Consider the following 23,420-nt stretch of genomic DNA (forward strand, 5'->3'; position numbering starts at 1 on the left):
TATGTACTTGGAGCCCTGAAGACATGGGAAAAGCAGAGAGAAGTGGGAGGAGGTGATCACATCTTCTCAGTCCAAGCAGTCAGCTAGCTAAGGGCCTGTTACCATTCCTGGGCTGGGGTTGCCCCAATGGCCCAGATGACCTCTGCTCATGGATGGGGCCAGCCTTGGTTGTAAAGTGGACAACTCCAGCCCCAGGCCCCCCAGCAGCCTTGTGGGCCTTCTGGGTGGCTTGTGCCACGTCCTGTGCTCCTGGCATGAAAAAGGGTCCATCTCTAGCAGGTCGCCCACGGCCTTCGTGGGCACAGTCCCTTTGTGCAGGCAAGCTCCCTACCCCCTGGCTTCCTGGCATAGCAGCCAAGCTGCTGAGGATGGAGGGGAAGCTGTGGGGCTATAACATTTTCCTAAGAAACACGTGGCTGTGTCTTGCCAGGCAGGAAATATTTGCTACACTAGAAATATGTTTACTTCCTCATGGCAGCCACCTGAACCATGTCTGATCCTTCCTTGTTCCTTGTCCGTCTCTCCCGTGTCCCCCAGGTACCCAGGCTTCTGGAAGATGCTCACGGTGGCAACATGCACAGCCCTTCTGAGCTGCCTGCAGGCCCAGGAGCTCCAGGGACATGTCTCCATAATCCTGCTGGGAGCAACTGGGGACCTGGCCAGAAAGTACTTATGGCAGGGGCTGTTCCAGCTCTACCTGGATGAGGCGGGGAAGGGCCACAGTTTTAGCTTCCATGGGGCTGCCCTGACGGCTCCCAAGCAGGGCCAGCAGCTCATGGACAAGGCCCTGGAGACCCTTTCCTGCCCCCAGGACATGGCCCCCAGTCACTGTGCTGAGCTCAAGGACCAGTTCCTGCGGCTGAGCCACTACCGCCAGCTGAAGACGGCTGAAGACTATCAGGCCCTAAGCAGGGACATTGAGGCACAGGTCCAACAGGAAGGCCTCCGGGAGGCTGGCAGGATTTTCTACTTCTCAGTGCCGCCCTTTGCCTATGCAGACATTGCCCGCAACATCAACAGTAGCTGCCGCCCGGGCCCAGGCACCTGGCTGCGGGTTGTCCTTGAGAAACCCTTTGGCCACGACCACAGCTCAGCCCAACAGCTGGCCACAGAACTTGGGAGCTTTTTCCAAGAGGAGGAGATGTACCGGGTGGACCATTACCTTGGCAAGCAGGTGAGCCTCAGCCAGGGGCCTGCCACGATTGGGGTGAGCTGGCTGCAGGTAGACCCCATCGACAGGCCTGAAGGCATTGTGAAACCTGAGCTCCCTCAGTCTTCTTGAGGGTGGTGGGCAGTGAGAGGGCAAAGGAAAGGCAGTGAGCAGCAAGGACAGGGCAGCTTTGTCCTTGTGCATGTGTCTAGCCTTGCTAGTGGAGGCTGTGTTCTTTTGTGTATCCCTGCCTTCTTTGGTCCCCTGCCAGGGCCTGGGCTCTGGTTTCTGATTAATCAGGGTTGCCGTGCATCCTCTACAGAGGTGTGGCCATGAGACTCTGGTGTCTGGATCAGCTTCCAGTTGGGTATGCAGTGGGAATTGGAATTAGCCTTCTAATTCAGCACCTGTCTGCTCTTTTTTTTTCTTCCTGAGTCTTTTTTTGAGCCAGATGGCTGGGAACAGGACCTTAAAACTGAATGGTGGGGGTGGGGACCTAAAACCATGCTTCTCAGCCAGGCCGTGTAGCAGGAACCTGGGGTTGACCTTCTGGGTCATGCATGTCAGCCGGCCAGTTCACGTTGACCATTCCCTCGGAGCCCCTGCACGGCGTCTAAGCTGAAGCCCCAGCGGAGAGTGCCCCAGCCCGTGTTTTCTGGTCCTGAGCAGGCTGGTGAGGGCCGTGGGGGTGGGCAGCAGGGTGGAGGCATCTGTTGATCCACCAGAAGATCTGGAATTGGCCCTGGGCTAGCAGCCACTAGCCTGGGTTCTCATTTGGACTTTGACAAGCTCTTGACTTAATTTTCCTGTCTGTTGTAGTGCAGTGATAATACCTGCCTTCTTGTTAGAAAACGTTGGTATAAGGATCCCCAGGAGCAATGCTTGGTAAAGCATGTGTGGTGAACGCAGGTCATGTGGGGCCCAGGTAATTCTCTAGGACAGAGCCATTTTTTCTAGTTAACCCTATCTGGAGTTGCTTACAGCAGTGGTTCCCAAGTGGTGGTCCTCAGACCAGTGCCTGCCCTGGGGAAGTTTCTACCCATTTAAGGCAAAATGAGGAAAAGCAGCGAATGTATTCAGTTTTAAGGTTTTCTTGCTACATTGTTGGTGTTAAAATATCTTCCCTTTATGAAAAGTTGATGGTCATGGAAGATAGAAACTTTTAAATATCTTTCTTTCTTGGCAAAATAAAAAGATGGTAACGCTGTGGAGGTCACGTAAGATTTTTTTGGAAACTTGCCTGGGCCATGAAGCCCTGACGCCCAGGAATGCCTGCTCCAGATAGCACCTTCTCCAAGCAGGGACTAGCGAGGCTGGGATGCCCCCTTGGAGTGAGGAGTCCTTCTTCATCCGGAGAAGCATCTAGAGCACAACCAGTCTTCTTCCCCGACAGGTCGTGGCCCAGATCCTGCCCTTCCGAGACCAGAACCGCAAGGCCTTTGACCACCTCTGGAGCCGGCACCATGTGGAGCGGGTGGAGATCATCATGAAGGAGACAGTGGATGCGGAAGGTGTGTGAGGGGTCCCAGGGCTCTGCCGGGCCAGGTCTATGGGGAGGCTTCTGCCCACTGTGCTGGAGGGTCAGCCAGCCTCCACTGTTGGCCAGAGGGATGTTTTCTGCTGGTGTTTGGCCTCCCTCTAGGGCCCCTGTGTGCCCAGCTCTGGGGCTGTGTGGAACCTAGGTGCCTGCTGGCAAAGCCCGAGGCACTGCCGCCCTCTGGAGCATACCGTCCAGTTATGTGAACTTGGCATGGACACTCGGAACAACTGTCCAGCCATAAATACTGGACATTAACCTGAGTTTTACTGGGTGTGGTGAAGACCATCAGGACTGGAGGAGGGCTCAGCGAGGAGAAGGAAGGCAGCGGCTCACCTGGGCTTGGAAGACCTGGGGTTGGGTCAGGAAAAGAGAAAGGGGATGTTCCCAGCAGACAAGATCCCAGGAAAGTCAGAGGGGAGAGGGGGGCCTGAGGAGGTTCTTGGAACTGGTCAGGCTGGTGCCAGCCAGGGACAGACCCAGGAACATTGGTGCAGTACAACGTGGAGTTTGAGACTGTTCTGGGCTCCCAGGGGCTGAGGAGGTAACATCTCAGGCACCAGTTACTTCTCAGCTTCCCGTTGCTCTTAGGCCCATGAGGCCCTGCACTGTCGGTCTCTCCAGCCCGCCTCAGACCATGTTCTGCATTGCTGCCTGGGCCCTAGGCTGTTGCTTCTCAGCCTTTTATTCTTTGCACATGTGGTGCCCTTCTCCTGGTCTCCTCCTCACCTTCCAGCTCAGTTGTCACTCTCTCGAGGAGCCCTTTGCTGACCATCTTGACAGGGTCCACTCCCCTGCATTGTTCATGGCTCCAGGTACCTCCAACAGCCCAGCCATGGCATTATGCTTGTCTTATGCTTGTTCATGCTGCTCTCCCACCAGACTGGGCTCCAGGAGGGCCCTGCTGTCTAGTACCCGGCACACCCCTCAGACGTGCTGTATGAATGCTGCAGGAACAGTGCCGACCCTGAGTCAGGACACCCACATGAGGCCTGTCTCTGCCATTAGCTAGTCACCTCGCATGGCCCTGCCCTCTCTGGGCTCCGATTCCTTATCTGGGAGATGAGTGGGTTGCGTAGGTGATGATAGCAAAGCCCCTTTGAGCTCTGGCATTCTGTGCCTGCGTCACATTTTTGAGCATCGACTGCATATATTCAAAGCATTGGTTCTTACCCAATAGAAATAAAAGCTGGTTCCTATTGTGTATTTCATCCCCCCACAATGTCTGCGGTAGGTACTATTGTTAGCTCCTTTGACAGATGAGATTTGGTAACCAGCCCAGGGTCTTGCTGGCACTGAGTGCCGGAGCCTGGGTCAGGGGCAGGCAGGCTGGCTCCAGCGCCCAGCTCTGCACCGTCACGCTGGGCGGCCAGAACAGCCTGAGTGTCCAGCTTACCCCTGGGACTACTTTCTGCAGCTGGAGGAGGGGTACCGGAGGCCATGTCCCCATCCACACACTTGTGTGCCCGTGCCAGGAAGGGGGTCGCCCCAGTCCTTAGACCTAGGGCTGGGGGTGGGGAACCAGAGGGTGTGTTTGTTTCTCTTTTCCTTTTCTTTTTATTTCTTCTTCCCGTGGTTACCCTCTTCAGCCTTCTTTCCTTGCCGCCTTGGCTGTGTGTTTAGCGCTAGAAGCTCTGTGTGGGGCTGTGGATGTACAGAGAGGTGTGAGACTCAGCCTCTGTCCCCCACCACCTCACAGACTGTTTGAGAAGTAATAGACCCTGAAACAAGTGACTCGGGGAGTCAGGGAAAAGCAGGCAGGATTCCTGACCCAGACCTTGAAGGACATCCCTGTCTGAGAAGGAGCCAAGTTTCTCCACTCTGGAGCCCATGTCAGAAAAGGGGTCCTCTCCCACTGCTCTGAGCCTTTGTGGGTCTCAGGTGGGGACCTCCTGCTGTGGTTTCTTAGCATAGGCTCAGCCAGGGGTGCCCCATGTGCTGTGTGTGTAATGTCTTGGTGGGAGTGTGTGCTGGTTTGCCTTTGCTTCCTCTGCAGAGGGGTGAGCTGCAGATCTGCTGCCGAGAGCCTAAGCCGGCGGGAGGGAGCCATGCCACCCTTGCTGCTGTGGGTGGGTCGTCGGTGCCAGCACCTCTGTCTGCTGGATTCAGCCTGGTCACCAGCTAGGAGGCTAGCACCCCTTTCCGGCAGCATTTTCCTGTGCCCATCCCGGGTTGGGGAGGAGCTGTGATGTCTTGAGTTACCAGTTGGCATTCCTGCCTCTCATTTCTTCCAATCCTCCCACCCCATTTCCTTCTTGGTATCTGGTGTCATTTGTGGATTTCTTCGCAGGGGCCTATGGAGCCAGGAGCTAGGCAGACTGCAGGCCTGATTATCCTAGCAAAAGTACCTTGGGGTTTTGGAGAAAGGAAAACAGGAGACAAGACAGAAAGACAGGCAGAGGTCTGGCAGGTCTCCTGGCCCAGGCGAGCCTGAGGTGGGACGGTCTTGGATTTGAGCAGCTGCACAACAGCCTGGGCCATCATCTCTGAGGTCCAGACGGACAGGCACCTGAAGCTCTGATTTAAGGCTACACCATACAGCTGTCCTGCCTTGGCCTGTGGGCTTAGGTGTTGATGGAGAGGGTCACACTGCTTCTAGTCCTGTGAGCAGAGTGCTTTTCGCTCAGTTGGGCTCTGAGCCTTCAGCCCAGAGGCAAAAGGAGACAGCCAGGCAGATGGCTGGGATCAGCCCATTCTGTGGGGCTTGTAGGCTAGTTCAGCCCACTGCCCTTGGCTAAGATGGCCAGTAGGATGACACTGTCCTGGGGTCTGGGTCTCCTGGCCAGCCCAGACCTAGACAGGTGACAACAGGGGTTGATTTCCTGCTGCTGTGCTCATGTCCACATGCTTGTGCCCATGACCTCTGGATGCAGGATGCTTCAGCCACAGCAGGAGTTCTCCCTCTCTCTCTGGCTGCTTGGCCTTGGTGCCTAGAAGGACATGCATTGGACGTGCAACTTGAGAAGGTGGCCTGGTACCGCTCTGGTGGCCCAGCCCCAATCCACGCTGTCCCCTCTGGTCCTGCTCTGTAAGGACGGGCCCCTTACAGACTCTGTAGTCAGGCCGGAGAGAGAGGGCAGGAGCTGGGGCTCTGCAGCCCAGCCTGCGGCCGTGAGCCCTGTGCCAGCACGGCAGAAAGAGGGGCACAGTGTCTTGCTGGTGTTGGGTGCACTTGGAGGCCAGTGCTGCTGCAGTGGGACAGCGCATGGCCAGCAAGTCTCCCAGGCAGGATCCAGAGGGCAGCAGCCTGAACGTTAGCAGAGGGCAAAGTACAAGGGGGCCACTCTCCCTCTCCGAGCTCTGCCCCACCATGTGCTTTGCTCATTCTTCCTTCCCACTGCAGGTGTGCAGTCCTGTGTGCAGGAGGGGCACCTGGGTGACCTGGGCCTGGTGGCAGCCTTGACCGCCACCCTGATTGCTGCAAAGGGCAGGGGCAGCGAGCCAGGTCAGGGAAGCAGAACTGTCCCGGCCCAGAGCTGCTGCAGGCCCTCTCCCACCCCCACTCACACACACTACATGGGTGGAAGCGGCTTCCCTGCTCTGTCCTCCACGCTGTGTGTGAGGATTTTTTTGTCCCTGCCGCAGTCGCTAGCCCAGAGGAGTTTGCTGCAGAGTCGAGGCTACTGCACAGGTGGGGGAAGGGGGGAGGAAGAAGCCATCTTTCAGCCACTGCAGGTATCCGGCTCCCTCTCCGTCTGACCCGAGGTGCTCCTCCAGGGAGTCCCATCCAGGGAGCCCCTGAGCCACAGACACTCTGTGCACCCTGGCCAGCATGGGCCTTAGAAGGAGTGACCTTGGCCGAGTCACTGGCCTGGCTGGGCACCTGTTGTGGCCAGCGTAAAGGGCTCTGCAGACAAGAGGGACTGAGATGACAGTGGACTGCTGTTCGGCTCTCTCATCGGGCCACCTTGTCTTCTGAGAGTGCTGGGATCTGAACCACCCCATCTGTGGCCCTAGAATCCAAGGTTCTGACCATTGCACACTACAGCCTCCCAATCTGGCCATACCCCAGCACTCGGCCTTCCTCCCGGTGTGTACACAAGGGCCGTCGTCTGCTGCCTCAGTTTCCCTTCTGGGAAGGAGGGGGATTTCCTGCAGCTGGGAAGGCTGCCCCTGTTTGGGAGGGTCTCGTGCAGCTTTTGGGAAAGGAGCAGGATGCCCGTTCTCTTCAGGCTGGGTGACCGAGCAGTGCCGGATCACCGAGGGCCAAGGCCACAGGGCCTTCAGGCCCACACCAGCTGTCTCCCCTCCCACCATCTGCAGCCAGTCTGCAAGGTGAACCTGGTGTAGCTGCCCACCTGACCCCAGAGAGCACAGGCCAGCCAGCACCTGGCTCTCTCTTCACCCTCATCTCTTTTATTTTTAGTCATCCCAGAAGGTTTTGGTAGGGATTGCAGCTGGCGGTTACTTTAGTTGTTGTTTTTCTTTTTTTCTAAATATGTTTTTGCTGGGAAATCGGATCTTCCACACTGTGGAAACCTGGGGAGGGAGTTTCTGGTCCCAGGTCTGAGGGCTGTGACCTTCAGCACAGCTCCTATAAAAACGATGATAACCCCTGCTCCCTCTCCCCTGGGGTTGTTTTAAGGATAAAATCAGATAATGTACATGGAACTGCTTTACAAATGGAAATGTCTTTATCCTTCCAAGTTTCAAGGAGAGAGAGAGGCAGTGTTCTTGCAGTCTCTCAGAGCTCCATGTGATTTATATGTATGACTTATATTGGATTTCTTAAAGATTGTAATTGGTCTGTAACACATTTATGTCCATACTTCAGTTAATATTATTTCACACACGCATGCATACATACATACATACTTGAATTTCCGTGTATTGATAATTTGCATAATATATACCTTTTAGTATCTCTATATATGTCTGTTCAATTCTGTTTGTAACACAGAATATGCATTGTTCTGTTATTAGGTATTATTCTATTATAGTTTTTGCTATTTTAAATAGTACTTTATGAGCGCTTTAAAAAATTGAAATAGAATTCACATACTCTAAAATTCAGTGGATTTTAGTACATTCAGAAAGTTGCGCAACCATCACCCCTGTCTAATTCTGGAACATTTTCCTTATAAGCATTTTCAAAGAATATTTGCCCTTTAAGTATACCTCTGAAGTGAAATTACTAGGCCAAAGGATAAAAACTACTTTATAGCTGTTGTTACATCTTATCAGACTGTTTTTCAGAAAATTTGCAACAGCAGTGTATTTACATAACAGTATTCCTTCAGCTTTGCACTGGGTATTACGGTTTCCTTTGTCTTAACCAATTTGGTAGGCTTATAGAGGCTCTTTGAACTCCACTCTCTCACCTTCCATGGGATGCTACCCCGTGAGGTTTTGGGGACGGCATGACTTGGGGGCTCCCTTCCATTACGATCTTGTGATCTTGGACGAGCCCTGGGCTTGAAAACGATAAGGCCAAGTGTATGGGGCTCTTTCTCCCAGTTGTGTAGCCTGGGAGAGGTTTCTCCCCTTGTCCATATACGGATGGGTTTTAATCCTCCATTTTCAACCTAGGAGAGTATACTAGAGTCAATATAGATACTTTTCAGGAAAAATAGGCTCACAATACTATGGTAACTAGAAAAAAATCAACACATTGGGCCATCACCAGGAGGAAGCCCTCTGCTATCGGGTTGATTCCGACTCAGAGTGACCCTATAGGACAGAGCAGAACTGCCCTGTAGGGTTTCCAAGGCTGTAAATCTTTATGGAAGCCACAGCTTTCTCCCACGGAGCAGCTGGTGAATTCGAACCACTGACCTTTCGGTTAGCAGCTGAGTGCTTAACCACTGTACCACCAGGGCTCCATTTCACCAGGAGGGCTAGCCCCCTAGTACCTGTCCTCGTGCTTGGAAGCCTCTACGGAGAAGCTCCAGGCCAGGTCTGGTCACTGCACTTAAGCTCTGAAAAGACAGGGTTAATGGAGAAAAAGATCCAAGTTCATAAATCTGTAGGCTGTGTTAAACACGTGTGCACCCCTGAAGCTTGAAATTAAGGAATAAAGGAAGCCTTCTTCTGCACAGCGGGTAGTAAGCCTATGGAATGCATTCTCCCCACAAACTGAGAGGAGATAAAAATAGGAAAAGGGCCACTGAGGGATTTGCTAAACTAATGAATAGTAAGCGGATAACAGGGCTTTTAAGGTCTCGGCTGCTTTCACCAGGCTCTCCATCAAAAATGCATCTCTCCTCAAAGCTTTAACTATCCTGTTTGTACTCTTAAATCTACTGTAATTCGTTGATTCTAAGACACACCTTTGTTCATGTTTGAACATCTCTGAAGCTGGATTTGTCTTGCCATCGATGGGGTAACAGAGTTGAATTGGCAGCTCTTTTCTGCTTGGCGGTTATAAAATAATGAGGTCTTCACTGTTGATGGCATTTTAGGTGTGGTGAACGCCAGTATTTCTCCAGCTTTCTTTGCCTTCTCAGTCCCAGTCTTGTACCCTCCCCACCCTCGCTGCCTTCTAAAGATCCCGCTGGGTGTCTCATCATCGTTCAGACTCAGCAGGTTTAGAACGGAAACCATCATTGCATTTTCTCATGAAATGCCAGGTCCTGTTTCTAACTTCTCTATTTCCAAATGGTAGCAGGGTGCTCTGAGTGGCACGTCTGGTATCCCTTCTCTCACAGACCCTATGATAATAAAAGTTGTTGTTAAGTGCCGTCGAGTCATTTTTGGCTCAGAGTGACCCCATGTGACAGAGTAAAGCTGCCCCATAGGGTTTTCTAGGCTGTAATCTTTTAACCGTTTGCACCACCAGGGCTCCTAACCAGCATTTATCGGTGCTCCACATGCCAGTTCCAACCCTGCATATACATTAACTCAGCATCCTCACAACCGCCTCACAAAGGTGGTACTGGGGTGATTCCTGTTTTATATGTGAGGCGGAGGCCTCTTGCCCAAGATGGCATGGCTAATAGGCGGCAGAGCCAGGCCGTGCACTGGGCAGCCTGCTTCAGGGTCCGTGCTCTGATCGCGGCTCCGGGCTGCCATTAAGGAAGCCACTTGGTCTCCAGGTCATTTTTATTTGTCCACTAAAAGCTGTCTCTGCATTTTTGCTGCTCCTTCCTTTGCTCCTGCCCCATGACTTCCCACAGCTGCGGGGGAGGCTGCTCATTGGTCCTGTCACCACCACCCCCTCCATCAATTCACCCTGCAGAGTGCCAGCAGCTTCATCTTCCTGCAGCACCTCTCATGGCTCCACTTCCCTGCTGGAGAGAATGTTCTTTTTTTAAAAACCGTATTGAGATATAATTCACATACCATACAGGCCACGTAAAGTGCACAACCCAGTGGGTTTTAGTGTATCCACAGAGCTGTGCATCCATCCCACAATCACTTTTAGAATGTTTTCATCACCCCACAAAGAAGCCCAGCAGCAAATGGTTAACGTGCTTGACTGCTGTCACTGTAGCTGTCACCCCCTATCTTGGTCATCTAGTGCTGCTATAACAGAAATACCACAAGTGGATGGCTTTAACAAAGAGAAATTTTTTCTCTCACAGTCTAGGAGGCCAGAAGTCCGAATTGAGGATGCCAGCTGCAGGGGAAGGCTTTCTCTCTTTGTCGGTTCTAGAGGAAGGTCCTTGTCATCAGTCTTCCCCTGGTCTAGGAGTTTCTCAGTGCAGGGACCCTGGGTCTAAAGGATGCGCTCTGCTCCCAGCACTGCTTTCTTGATTTTATGAAGTCCCCATGTCTCTCTGCTTGCTTCTCTCTTTTATGTCTCAAAAGAGATTGACTTAAAACACAACCTGTGCAGCACTGTTCACAATAGCAAAAAGATGGAAACAGCCTAGGTGCCCATCAACAGACGAATAGATAAACAAATTATGGTATATTCACACAATGAAATACTACACAATGATAAAGAACAACGATGAATCTGCAAAACATCTCATACATTGGATGAATCTGGAAGGCATTATGCTGAGTGAAATTAGTCGCAAAAGGACAAATATTGTATGAGACCACTATTAGAAGAACTCAAGAAATGGTTTAAACACAGAAAAAAACATTCTTTGATGGTTATGAGAGTGGGGAGGGAGGGAGATGGGTATTCACTAACTAGATAGTAGATAAGAATTACCTTAGGTGAAGGGAAGGACAACACACAATACAGGGGAAATCAGCACAACTGGACTAAACCAAAAGCTAAGAAGTTTCCTGAATACAACCAAACACTTCGAGGGACAGAGTAGCAGGGTCAGGGGTCTGGGACCATGGTTTCAGGGGACATCTAGGTCAACTGGCATAACAAAGTTAATTAAGAAAATGTTCTGCATCCCACTTTGGTGAGTGGCATCTGGGGTCTTAAAAGCTAGCAAGTGGCCATCTAAGATACATCAATTGGTCCTAACCCACTTGGAGCAAAGGAGAATGAAAAATACCAAAGACACAAGGACAATATTAGCCAAAGAGACAGAAAGGGCCACATAAACCAGACTCCATCAGCCTGAGACCAGAAGAACTGGATGGTGTCTGGTTATCACCAATGACCGCCCTGACAGGGAACACAACAGAGAGTCCATGATGGAGCAGGAGAAAAGTGGGGTGCAGAACTCAAATTCTAGTAAAAAGACCAGACTTAGTGGTCTGACTGAGACTGGAGGGACCCCAGAAGACATGGCCCCCAGACTCACCGTTAGCCCAGAACTGAAACAATTCCCGAATCCAACTCTTCAGGCAAAGATTAGACTGGACTATGGGACATAAAATGATACTTGTGAAGAGAGTGATTCTTAGCTCCAGCAGATACATGAGACTAAATGGGCAGCTCCTGTCCAGAAGCAAACTGAGAAGGCAAAAACGGACAGGAGCTGGTTGAAGGGACACGGGAATCCAGGGCAGAAAGGAGGAGTGTGCTGTCACATTGTAGGGAGAGCAGTTAGGGTCACATAGCAATGTGTGTATAAATTTTTGTATGAGAAACTGACTGGAACTGTAAACTTTCACTTAAAGCACAGTAAAATAATTAATTAATTAAAAAAAAAAAACACATACACAAGCTAATCTTATAGATTGAATCCTATATCATTGACATAACTGCCACTAATCCCACCTCATTAACATCATAGAGGTAGGATTTACAACACTTAGGAAAATCACATCAGATGACAAAATGATGGACAGTCACAATACTGGGAATCTTGGACTAGCCAAATTGACACACATTTTGGGGGACAGAGTTCAATCCATGACACCCCCAGTCTCCTCACCATCACCACCCTCCAGCCCCTGGCAACCACTAATCTACTTTCTGTCTTTATGGATTTACTTATTCTAAACATTTCATGTAAATGCAGTCATACAGTATGTGGTCCGTCTTTCACTCGGCATGTTTTTAAGGTTCACTCATATTGTAGCATGTATCCATACTTCATTCGTTTTTATCGCTGAAGAATATTCTGTCGTATGGATGTATCACATTCTATTTGTTGATTGATCAGGTGATGGACATTTGAGTTGTTTGCACTTTTGGCTCTTATGGATAGTGATGCTATGACCATTTGTGTACAGGTATTTGTGTGGACATAGGTTTTCATTCTCTTGGGTCTATACCTAGGAGTGGAATTGCTGGATCATATGGGAACTCTGTGTTTACCTGTTTGAGGCCAAGCTTTCAACTCATTCTAGCTCTCAAGGCCTGTTATGGATTGAATTGTATCCCCCCAAAATGTGTGTCAACTTGGCTAGGCCATGATTCCCAGTATTGTGTGGTTGTCCTCCATTTTGTGTTCTGATATATTTATCCTATGTGTTGTGAATTCTAACCTCTGTGATGTTAATGAGGCAGGATTAGAGGCAGTTATGTTAATGAGGCAGGACACAATCTACAGGATTAGGTTGTATCTTGAGTCAATCTCTTGAGATATAGAAGAGAGAAATGAGCAGAGAGGAGAGGGACCTCACACCACCAAGAAAGAAGAGCCAGGAGGGGAGCGCGTCCTTTGGACCTGAGGTCCCTGCGCTGAGAAGCTTCTAGACCAGTGGAAGTTTGATGATAAGGACCTTCCTCCAGAGCCGACAGAGAGAAACCTTCCCCTGGAGCTGCAGCCTGAGTTCGATTTTCTAGCCTCCTAGACTGTGAGAGAGTAAATTTCTCATTGTTAAAGCCATCCATTTGTGGTATTTCTGTTATAGCAGCACTAGATACCAAGGCCGTTTCCATCTCTTCTGGATTTCTGCTGTTCTGAGTCACAATCTGGCTACTTGTGCCAGGCCCAGCTTCCCACTGCCATCTGAACTGCCTGTGTCCCGTGCTTCTGCCCTCTGGCTCACGCTGTTCACCTGGCTAGCACATGGCCCAGGCACAAACTCAGCTCCCACATATACTTCTTTGAGATGCACAGTGTTTTTTAAAATCTGAATTATTTGTGCACATTTAAAAATCATAAGATTACATTTAGTAATCCACATTTCTACCTTCTGAGAAATGGGAAGATTTGATCACACTGAGCCCACATGCCTATAAGGCACCACCAGACTGCAGATGAGGAGCTTACCTGTCCCCCAAGGTGGCACTTACTCCATCCTCCTCTTACTTTCACTGGCTCTGTAGACACTGGCTCCCTGACTGTTGACCTAGACTCATCTTAAGGTCTAGGTCAAAGCCCAGCTCAGCTCACTTTCGACCACCCTGCTTCACTTCTGAAAGCCACCAGCGTTCCTGCCCTCAGCTGCATACCGAGTTTAACGTTCTGATGTACACTTATTGAAATAGGAGTAAACCAGTTGTCGAGTTGATTCAAACTCATGGTGACCCTATGTGTGTCAGAGTAGAAGTGTGCTCCATAGAGTTTTCAATGGCTTATTTTTCAGAAGTAGATTGCCAAGCCTTTCTTCTGAGGTGCCTCTAGTGGACTCAAACCTCCAACCTTTCAGTTAGCAGTCAAGCACGTTAACCATTGGCACCACTCAGGGACTCTTAAATGGGAATGTTGTTGTTAGCTGCCATCGAGTCAGCTCTGACTCATAGTGACTTTATGTATAACGGAACAAAACCTTGCGGGCCCTGCACCATCTTCACGATCTTTAATATGCTTGAGCCCGTTATTGCGGCTGTGGTGTCAGTTGGTCTCATTGATGGTATCCCTTGTTTTCGCTGACTCTGAGCTTTATCAAACATGATTTCCTTTTCTAGGAATTGGTCTTTCCTCATGATGTGTCTAAAGTAAGCAAGATGAAGTTTCTAATAGGGAGATATTTGGCCATGGTGTAAGAATTGTAGGCTCTGGGTCAACTGCCTGGGTTCTAATGCTTATTTTTATCCCTTTATCAGCTGTTTGACCTTGGGCAATTTACGTAACCTCTCTGAATGGGGGTAATAGTAAGACCTCTTTATCTGTCAATATTTTGAGGATTAAAGGGGCTAATATGCATACATTTCTCTCATCACCATTATTATCTTTTCTTGATGTCTTGTCAACAACACTGTAAGAACGTTGAAGGCGAGAACCCAGTGTGATAGGGGAGTACAGCCATGATTTTCTCAGTGGGGGTGCTTGTGGCATTTTGGGCAGCCCGGTTGAGCTAAACTGTCCTGTGCATTTCAGGGTTTAGATCATCCCTGGCCAGAACTGCTCCTCAAGCTCCAGTTGAGAACAAAGCAGTCTGACGTCTGTCACTGAGGACAGGGTGTCTTCCTACAAGCGGGCCCCTTGCTTCCAACACTAGTACTACTGTCAGGGATGGCATAGTGGGCTGGATACTGGGCAGGCTGTCCCTTCCGTCACAGGTGGTCCTGCTTGCTGTCCAGTGGCCTGAGCAAGCTCTGCAGCCCCAGTTGGGGGAGGGGAGAGGCATACGGTTCAGGACCGGTGCCAAGGACCAGGGGGCTGCTTGAAAGGAGCCATGATAGGCTGAGCAGGTCTGATGTAGGACCCATTCAGTTTTGTTTGTTTAAATTAGATATTGACTAGAGACTAGATGAAAAAGAATGCTTGCAAAATATACGTAAGATACGTAGAACTATGACATAACAAACACCAGTGTACCTATCAACCAGTTTTTTAAAATTTTTGTTTTATTAAGAATATACACAGCAAAGCATACGTCAGTTCAACAGTTTCTACATGACATTGGTTACATTCTTCGAGTTGTGCAACCATTCTCACCCTGATTTTCTGAGTTGTTCCTCCCCCATTAACATAAACTCACTGCCCCCTAAGGTTCCTATCTGATCTTTCCAGTTGCTGTTGTCAATTTGATCCCATATAGATAGTTCTTAAAAGAGCATAATGCTCAAGGCAGACATTCTTTACTAGTTATGCTAAACTATTGTTTGGTTTTAAGAAGACTTCAGTGGATTTTTTTTTTTTTAGAAGAACTTTATTGTCTCCTGTGCACTCCCCACCCCACCTTCTGTCCCGTTTCCTCTCCTTCACTATTCCAAATTTTGGGAAGATTTTTCTCTTGTTTCTCTTTATTGTTTCCATATATGTTTTTTGGTTCCCTAAATAATATATTGTTTAATTTTGAAGAGGAGTCATACTGTATCTAAGTAAGTGCGACTCTTTTTGTCTCTTTATCTTGTGTTATGGACAGTTTCTTCAGATCTGTCTTCTATTAACTGACTCCAACTGCCCTGGTGGCGCAACAGTTAAGCGCTTGGCTGCTAACTGAAAGGTTGGTGATTTAAACCCACATAGCAGCTTCTCGAGAGAAAGACCTGGCGATCTGCTCCCATAAAGACTACAGCCTGGAAAACCCTAGCAGACAGTTCTCTGCTCTGTCACCTTGGGTCACTATGAGTTGGAATCAACTCGACAGCACCCAACAACAACATTGAATTTCTAATTTCCAACTGTATTTTTCATTTCTTGAAGTCCTGTTCATTTCCATGACTTTATATCCTAATTTCAAAATTAATTTTGATTTTATCAAAGTAACTGTCTTAGTTATCTATTGCCGCTATACTAGAAATACCCCAAGTGGATGGCTTTAACAAAGAGAAATTTATCCCTCATAGTCTAGGGGGCTGGAAGTCTGAATTCATGGTGCCAGCTCCAGAGGAAGACTTTCTCTCTCTGTTGGCTCTGGAGGAAGGTCCTTGTCATCAGTCTTCCCTGGTCGAGGAGCTTCTCAGCTTAGGGACCCTGGGTCCAAAGGACACACTATTCTCCTGGCTCTTGTTCCTTGGTGGTAGACGTCCCCATGTCTCTCTGCTCACTTCTCTCTTTTACGTCTCAAAAGAGGTTGGTTTAAAACACAGCCTAATCTTGTAGATTGAGTCCTGCCTCATTAACAAAACTGCTGATAATCTCACCTCATTAACATTTACAACACATTGGAAAATCATAATCAGATCACAAAATAGTTGACAATCACAGAATACTGAGAAGCATGGCCTAGCCAAGTTAACACATATTTTGGGGGGACAGAATTCAATCCATTACAGTAACCATGCCTCTTTCCCACTACATGATGTCTTTGAGGCTTTCCCATGATGACTGCCTGCGTGCATGTTCACTGCTGTGTAGCATTCCACTGAGTGAATGTAGCTCTGCATTAGGTGCTAGGGATGCAGCAGGGAGCTCAGAGGCAGTGTCTACTCAGGTGGAGCTTAAAGTGTAGCAGGAGAAAGAGAAAAAAGTTACAGCCAGCTGGGTTGGAAGAAGACAGGGCACTACAGAGGGCTGGGCCAAGAGTTGGTAGAATCTCCTAGATGCTGACACCTGAAGAGTAGGGGTTAGCTGGTGAAAGACCTATCCCAGGTAGTGAATAACATAGGCAAAGCTTCCGGTAAATGATTGTTCTTCATGTTACAACGTCAGGCCTTCTCTGTTGTTGTTGCTGTTGGGTGTCGTCGAGTTGATTCTGATTAATAGTGACCCTGTGTGACAGAATAGAACTACCCCATAGGGTTTCCTAGGTGGTAATCTTTATGGGTGAAAAGACCTACCGTTAGAAAACCAAAATGGAAGAACACGCTTGGCATTTCTCAAGTGGAAAGAGCTGAAGAAAAAATTCAAGCCTCCAGTTGCAACATTGAAAAATTCTATAGGGAAGATGTTGAACGACACAGGAGGCATCAAATAAAGATGGAAGGAATACACGGAGTCACTGTACCAAAAAGAATTGGTTGACATTCAGCCATTTCAGGAGGTAGCGTGTATGATCAAGAACTGATGATATTGAAGGAAGAAGTCCAAGCTGCACCGAAGACCCTGAAAGAAAACAAGGCTCTAGGAATTGACAGAATACCAATCAAGGTGTTTCAACAAACATATGCAACGCTGGAAGCACCCACTCGTCTATACCAAGAAATTTGGAAGACAGCTACCTGGCCAGATGACTGGAAGAGATCCATATTTGTACCCATTCCAAAGAAAGGTGATCCAACAGAATGTGGAAATTATTGAACAATATCATTAATGATACATGCAAGTAAAATTTTGCTGAAGGTAATTCAAAAATGGTTGCAGCAGTACACTGACAGGGAACTGCCAGAAATTCAAGTTGTATTCAGAGAGGATGTGGAACAAGGGATATCACTGCTGATGTCAGATGGATCTTGGCTGAAAGCAGAGAATATCAGAAAGATGTTTGTCTGTGTTTTATTGATTGTGTAAAGGCATTTGACTGTGTGGATCATAACAAATTTTGGATAATGTTGCAAAGAATGGGAATTCCAGAACCCTTAATTGTGCTCATGAGGAACCGGTACATAGACCAAGAGGCAGTCATTCGAACAGAACAAGGAGATACTGCGTGGTTTAAAATCATGAAAGATGTGCATCAGGGTTTTATCCTTTCAACATACTTATTCAATCTGTATGTTGCGCAGATAATCCAAGAAGCTGGAGTATATGAAGAAGAACATGGTTATCAAGATTGGAGGAAGACTTATTAACAACCTGTGTTATGCAGATGACACAGCCTTGCTTGCTGAAACTGAAGAGGACTTGAAGCACTTACTGACGAAGATCAAAGATTACAGCCTTCAATATAGATTATACCTCAACATAAAGAAAACAGAAATCCTCGCAACTGGACCAATAAGCAACATCATGATAAATGGAAAAAATATTGAACTTGTCAAGAATTTCCTTTTACTTGGATCCACAGTCAGTTGACATATTGCACTGGGCAACTCTGCTGCAAAAGACCTCTTTAAAGTGTTAAAAAAAACAAGGATGTCACTTAGAGGACAAAAGTGCATCTGACCCAAGCCATGGTATTTTTAGTCATCTTATATGCATGTGAAAGCTGGACAATGAATAGGAAAGACCAGAGAAGAATTGACGTCTTTGAATTATGGTGTTGGCAAAGAATGTTGACTATACCATGGACTGCCAGAAGAATGAACAAGTCAGTCTGGGAAGAAGTACAGCCAGAGTGCTCTTTGGAAATGAGGATAGTGAGACTTTGTCTCACATACTTTGGAGGACATGTTATCAGGAGGGACCAGTCCCTGGAGAAGGACATCAAGCCTGGTAAAGTAGAGGGTCACTGAAAAAGAGGAAGACCCTCAATGACATGGGTTGACGTAGTGACTGCAACAATGGGTGCAAACATAGCAAAGATTATGAGGATGGCGCAGGACCAGGCGGTGTTCGGCAGTGTTTTGGTCTGTTGTACGTAGGGTCGCTATGAGTCAGAACTGACTTGACAACACCTAACAGTGACAACCAACAATCTTTACAGGAGCAGATCGCCAGGTCTTTTCTCCCATGGAGTGGCTAATGGGTTCAAACTGCCGAGCACTTAAACCATTGTGCCAACAGGGTTATGAATTGACCTGGTTATGAATTGCAAGTTGGTGGAACAGAAACTCTGTCATATGAAGTGCTGTGCACTTGAATCCAAGCTTTAAGACTCTCTGGGGCTTATGAATTCAGGTCACTTGGTCATTCACACTCGTGTTCCCGAGGGAGGGAGTCTGGCGCAGTGTGTGGTGACAAGTGTGTCTCGAGTCCACTGTGGGCTCCGCTCCTGGCTCACCCTGGCTGGCCTGGTCACTTAACCTCTTTCCTCATGTGCAGAGATGGCCGTAGTCCCTGCCGGGTAGGAGGGTTTCGTTGTGAATAGGAGTGGTGAGTAAAGGGCTCAGCGCTGTGCCCACCTGCAGCAAGCAGTGGTATAGCCATGGTCGTTACCCCATGTGCTGGGCTTAGGCTCTGTGTTCTGGGTGTCTGAAGTGTAAACATACCTGAAATGGAGCTCATGGCTCCCCTCCCAGCGAGCGGCTTCTCCCCCAGTCTTCTTTGTTTGTAAATGGTACCCCGCCCCGCCTGTTGCTGAGGCCAGAGTTCTAGGTATTACCATTGGTTCCTCCTTTTTGCTCATGCTTACCCCACTCAATCAGCAAGTCCAGTCAGTTCTGTCTCCAGAGCCCACCTTGCATCTTCCACTCTGTCTCCTTTACCTTCATCTGCCACCCACCCACACCCCCGGGTCTGTCTACCTCCAGGCAACTGCAGGGGCCTCCTTCTTGCTTTTCTTGCTTCTGCAGTCTTCTCCCCCAGCAGGCCGGGACCTCTTCTGAGTACAGATCAGCTCTTGTTCTCCTGCTGCAGACCCTCAGCAGCTTCCCCGGAACTTGGGATAAAGCCCAGCCTCCTGGCCTTGTCCTATTGCACCCCTGTACCCCTCCCTAACCTCACCCTTCTTCTTCCTCCTGCTCAGCTCAGCCCCTGCATGCCAAGCCCTTTCCTGCCTCAGGCTTTCCCATAGGAGGTCCCTGCATCCAAAAGGCTCTCCTGGCTTTGTGCACAGCTGGCTTTCTCCCTGTCATGTCTCAGAGGGGCCTTCTTGATTATCCTCAGTAAGTAGCACCGCATTACCCCATCACAGTCTCTGTTTACCAGTTATTTGCTTACCTTTTCCCTCACTCCCTTCAGTGGCAGCTGAGGCATGGACCTTGCCTGTCCCCTCAGCGCCTGTGCATTGCCTTGTACACATGGGTGCCTGATAAGGGGGTGGCGTTTGTTGGCCCCATTGAATGGCAGGATGTGGAAACAGGCTCTGAAGCCAAGTAACTCACCCAAGGTCACACAGCAGGAAACGGTAGGCGGACTCTGGAGCACAAGTCCTAACCATATGCTATGGCCTCTGAGAGTGGCCAGTGCCAGGCGGGGCTGGGCAGTAGGGGTCGCTGCTGGGCACTCTGACCGATGCCACGCAGGTCCCTGGAGGCCCAGAATGACACTCCCCTCAGAGTGGCTTTCAGGGAAGGGCGGTGGCTCAGAGACCTCCTTCCTTGTCTGGTGGAGGCCTGCTCCAGCATTGCTGGTTTTTATAGGCTCCCTGGACTAGGGGTGAAAAGGCCAGGACAAGGATGTGGGCGGGCGTCTTGGTGCACATGGGAAACCTGACTTGGGGGCTGCCTGACAATCTCTCCTTCGTCTCCCTCCTGCCCAGGCCGCACCAGCTTCTATGAGGAGTATGGCGTCATCCGCGACGTCCTCCAGAACCACCTGACCGAGATCCTCACCCTGGTGGCCATGGAGCTGCCCTACAACGTCAGCGATGTGGGGGCTGTGCTGCGGCACAAGCTCCAGGCCTTCCGGGCACTGCGGGGCCTGCGGAGGGGCAGTGCCGTGGTGGGCCAGTACCAGGCCTACAGTGACCAGGTGCGCAGGGAGCTGCAGAAGCCAGACAGCTTCCAGAGCGTGACACCAACCTTTGCAGGTGGGCTCCGGGGCTGCCCACCGACCGGAGCACCTCCAAAACCCAGGAGCCCTTGGTTTGGGTTAGAAGGGACCTGAGGTGGGGATTTCCACAAGACCCCCAGTAGCAAGTGTGAACTGCCCCACCTGGGTGTCTGGTCTCTAAAAACTTAAAACACCAGGTCCCCTGCTGGCCCCTCAGGGTGAAGGGCGTCTCCACGTCAGCCTCAGTTAGTCCAGGTTCACAGGTGCTCCCGGGGCTGGCTGTGTCAATCCCAGACGTGGAGCTTACGCCAAGCCCCTAAGTGGGCAGCAGACCTGTCCAGCCACAGTGGGGACCCTCCAGTGGGCGGACCCCAGCTGGCCAGACAGGTGCTACCAGAGCCTTCGAGGAGAGTGCTAGGTGAGGCTGTCTCCCTGGAGGACGGCAGGCAATCACCACTACAGCACAAACAGCAGCTATTTATCGAGCACTCACTATGTACTAAGCATTTTCACACGTTATCTCATTTAATCCATACAGGTACACGTACCCATGCGACAGGTATGATTATTACTCCATTTTATAGATGAGGAAAGATGAGGTTCATGAAGTCAGGACAGTGTGCCATGGCACGCAGAGAGGACATGGGAAACCAGGTCTGGAGTACATTCAAAGTCTGGCTGTCACCACCAGGCTCTTGCTGCCGTCCTCCTTACCCTGCAGACCGCTCATTAGTGCCCCCTGGGCCCCTCCATCTGACTTTGCGTCGAGCACACTCATGTCCCGAGTGCTCCACAGACAGGAGAGACGCGCCTTTCTCTGTAGGACCCACCAAGAGTTAGAACCTCCCCACCCTGCCCCACAATGAGACTTTTCCCTTTAGAGTCTCAAAGCTGGCAACGCTCAGCCCAGCTCTCTGTGCTCTGTGGGGTGGGACTTCATGAGATGCCTCGAGGGAGGTGGGTGTCACAGTGACGTTCTAGCACTGGCAGGAAAGAGACTGGAAGGGGGGTGAAAGGTAAGGGAATGAGGAGAGGGCATACCATTGATACCAGCTGCCGTCGAGTCAATTCCAACTCATGATGACCCCATGTGTGTCACAATAGAATTGTGCTCCACTGAGTTTTTAATGGCTGATTTTTTGGAAATAGATTACCAGGTATTTCTTCCGAGGCACCTCTGTGTGGACTTGAACCTCCAACTTTTGGTTAGCACCTGAGCACATTAACCGTTTGCACCCCAGGGACTCCTAGTACGGGGCAAGGGGCTCTCAGAAGGCAGTGGGATCCCCCGAGGAGGGCCTCAGAGAGAAGGGCAGTGTCCTGGTTCTCTGGAGCATCACCTCTGCTGTTCTCTGTCCCCTCAGGTGTCCTCGTTCATATAGACAACCTTCGCTGGGAGGGCATCCCTTTCATCCTGATGTCCGGCAAAGCCTTGGATGAGAGAGTGGGCTATGTGCGGGTCCTGTTCAGGAACCAGGCATACTGTGTCCAGAGCGAGAGGCTCTGGGCTGCAGGCCAGAGCCAGTGCCTGCCTCGGCAGGTCGTCTTCTACATTGGGCACGGTGACCTGGGCAGCCCCGCCGTGCTGGTCAGTCGGAACCTGCCTAGGCCTACGCTGCCCTCTGACAGCTGGAAGGAGGTAGAGGCCCGGCCTGGGCTCCGCCTCTTCGGCCGCCCTCTGTCCGACTTCTACACCTACATCCCTGTGAGGGAGCAGGATGCCTACTCCATCCTCATCTCACACATCTTCCATGGCCGCAAGGACTCCTTCATCACCACAGAGAACCTGCTGGCCTCCTGGCATTTCTGGACACCCCTGCTGGCCAGCCTGGACCGTGAGGCCCCACGCCGCTACCCGGGAGGAGCCGAGAATGGGCACCTGTTGGACTTCGAGTTCAGTGGCAGCCAGCTGTCCTTTTCCCAGCAGCAGCTGGAGCAGCTGGTGCCCGGGCCTGGCGCTGCCCCAATGCCCGGTGACTTCCGGGCCCTCAAGGCCACATACCGTGAGAGCCCACTGATCTTGGCCTGGCCCGAGGAGCTGATTGCTAAGCTGGCCAGCGACATCGAGACCATGGCCACGCGGACAGTGCAGCGCTTTGGCGAGTTCCACCTGGCGCTTTCGGGTGGCTCGAGCCCCGTGGCCCTGTTGCAGCAGCTGGCCCTGTGGCACTTTGGCTTCCCGTGGGCCCACACACATCTGTGGCTGGTGGACGAGCGCTGCGTCCTGCCCACAGACCCAGAGTCCAACTTCTGGAGCCTGCAGGCCCACCTGCTGCAGCACATCCACGTCCCCTACTTCAACATCCACCCCATGCCCGTGCGCCTGCACCAGCGGCTCTGTGCTGAAGAAGACCAGGGCAGCCAGCTCTACGCCCAGGAGATTGCCACCCAGGTGGCCAACAGCAGCTTTGACCTGGTGCTGCTGGGCATGGGGGATGACGGGCACACGGCCTCGCTCTTTCCCCAGTCGCCTGCCGGCCTGGACGGCGAGCAGCTGGTTGTGCTGACCACGAGCCCTGCCCAGCCACACCAGCGTATGAGCCTCAGCCTGCCGCTCATCAACCGGGCCAAGAAGGTGGCCGTCCTGGTCATAGGCAGGATGAAGCATGAGATCACCATGCTGATGAGCCGCGTGGGCCAGGAGCCCAAGAAGTGGCCCATCTCAGGTGTCCTGCCGACTTCGGGCCAGCTGGTGTGGTACATGGACTACGAGGCGTTTCTGGGATGGTGACACCTGTGCCCTCTGCTGACGCCCATGCCTGTTCTCCCTTGCCCTCCTCCTTCCCCTCTCAGTGACCTGCCCCCACGCCCTGGCTCTCTGGAATCTGGTGCCCTAGGGCCAGTCCCCTGAGGGAAGGATGAAGCCCTACCCCTCTGGCCATCAGTCCCTTTCTAGTTGTGGCAAGTAGACACAGAAACAAGGACGGAATGGAATCCCTGTTCATGGGACGCTTCAGATCCAGGTTGGGAGAGCAAACATCCATCTTAAGACCTACAGCTTCCATTTACATACTAATACCCACCAGCACAAAACAAGATGGTGCCAAAGTCCAGAGAGGGAGTGCAGGGGCCGAGGGTAATCAGGAAGCACTTCCTGGAGAAGGTGGCCCTGGGACTGGCT

At 50.6% G+C, this 23,420-nt stretch overlaps 1 protein-coding gene across 1 annotated transcript; it reads left to right on the forward strand.

Annotated features, from left to right (window-relative positions):
• The first annotated feature begins 225 nt into the window (after positions 1 to 225).
• Positions 226 to 23,030, forward strand: H6PD (hexose-6-phosphate dehydrogenase/glucose 1-dehydrogenase). Its single transcript, XM_004385178.3, has 4 exons — positions 226 to 1,174; positions 2,544 to 2,661; positions 20,067 to 20,336; positions 21,664 to 23,030. Exons 1-4 carry the CDS (start codon positions 458 to 460, stop codon positions 23,028 to 23,030), a joined length of 2,472 nt encoding a protein of 823 aa, XP_004385235.2. The 5' UTR covers positions 226 to 457.
• Positions 23,031 to 23,420: the final 390 nt, after the last annotated feature.

Source organism: Trichechus manatus, unplaced genomic scaffold, assembly GCF_000243295.1.
Source record: "Trichechus manatus latirostris isolate Lorelei unplaced genomic scaffold, TriManLat1.0 scaffold00133, whole genome shotgun sequence".
Taxonomy (NCBI): Eukaryota; Metazoa; Chordata; class Mammalia; order Sirenia; family Trichechidae; genus Trichechus; species Trichechus manatus.

What these genes read in the sequence shown, in the direction of transcription:
- H6PD (XM_004385178.3), top strand. Translation starts at nt 458, where the DNA reads ATGTTTACTTCCTCATGGCAGCCACCTGAACCATGTCTGATCCTTCCT. An exon ending in ACCATTACCTTGGCAAGCAG is followed by an intron (nt 1,175 to 2,543) that starts GTGAGCCTCAGC and finishes CTTCCCCGACAG; the next exon opens with GTCGTGGCCCAGATCCTGCC. An exon ending in CGTGACACCAACCTTTGCAG is followed by an intron (nt 20,337 to 21,663) that starts GTGGGCTCCGGG and finishes CTGTCCCCTCAG; the next exon opens with GTGTCCTCGTTCATATAGAC.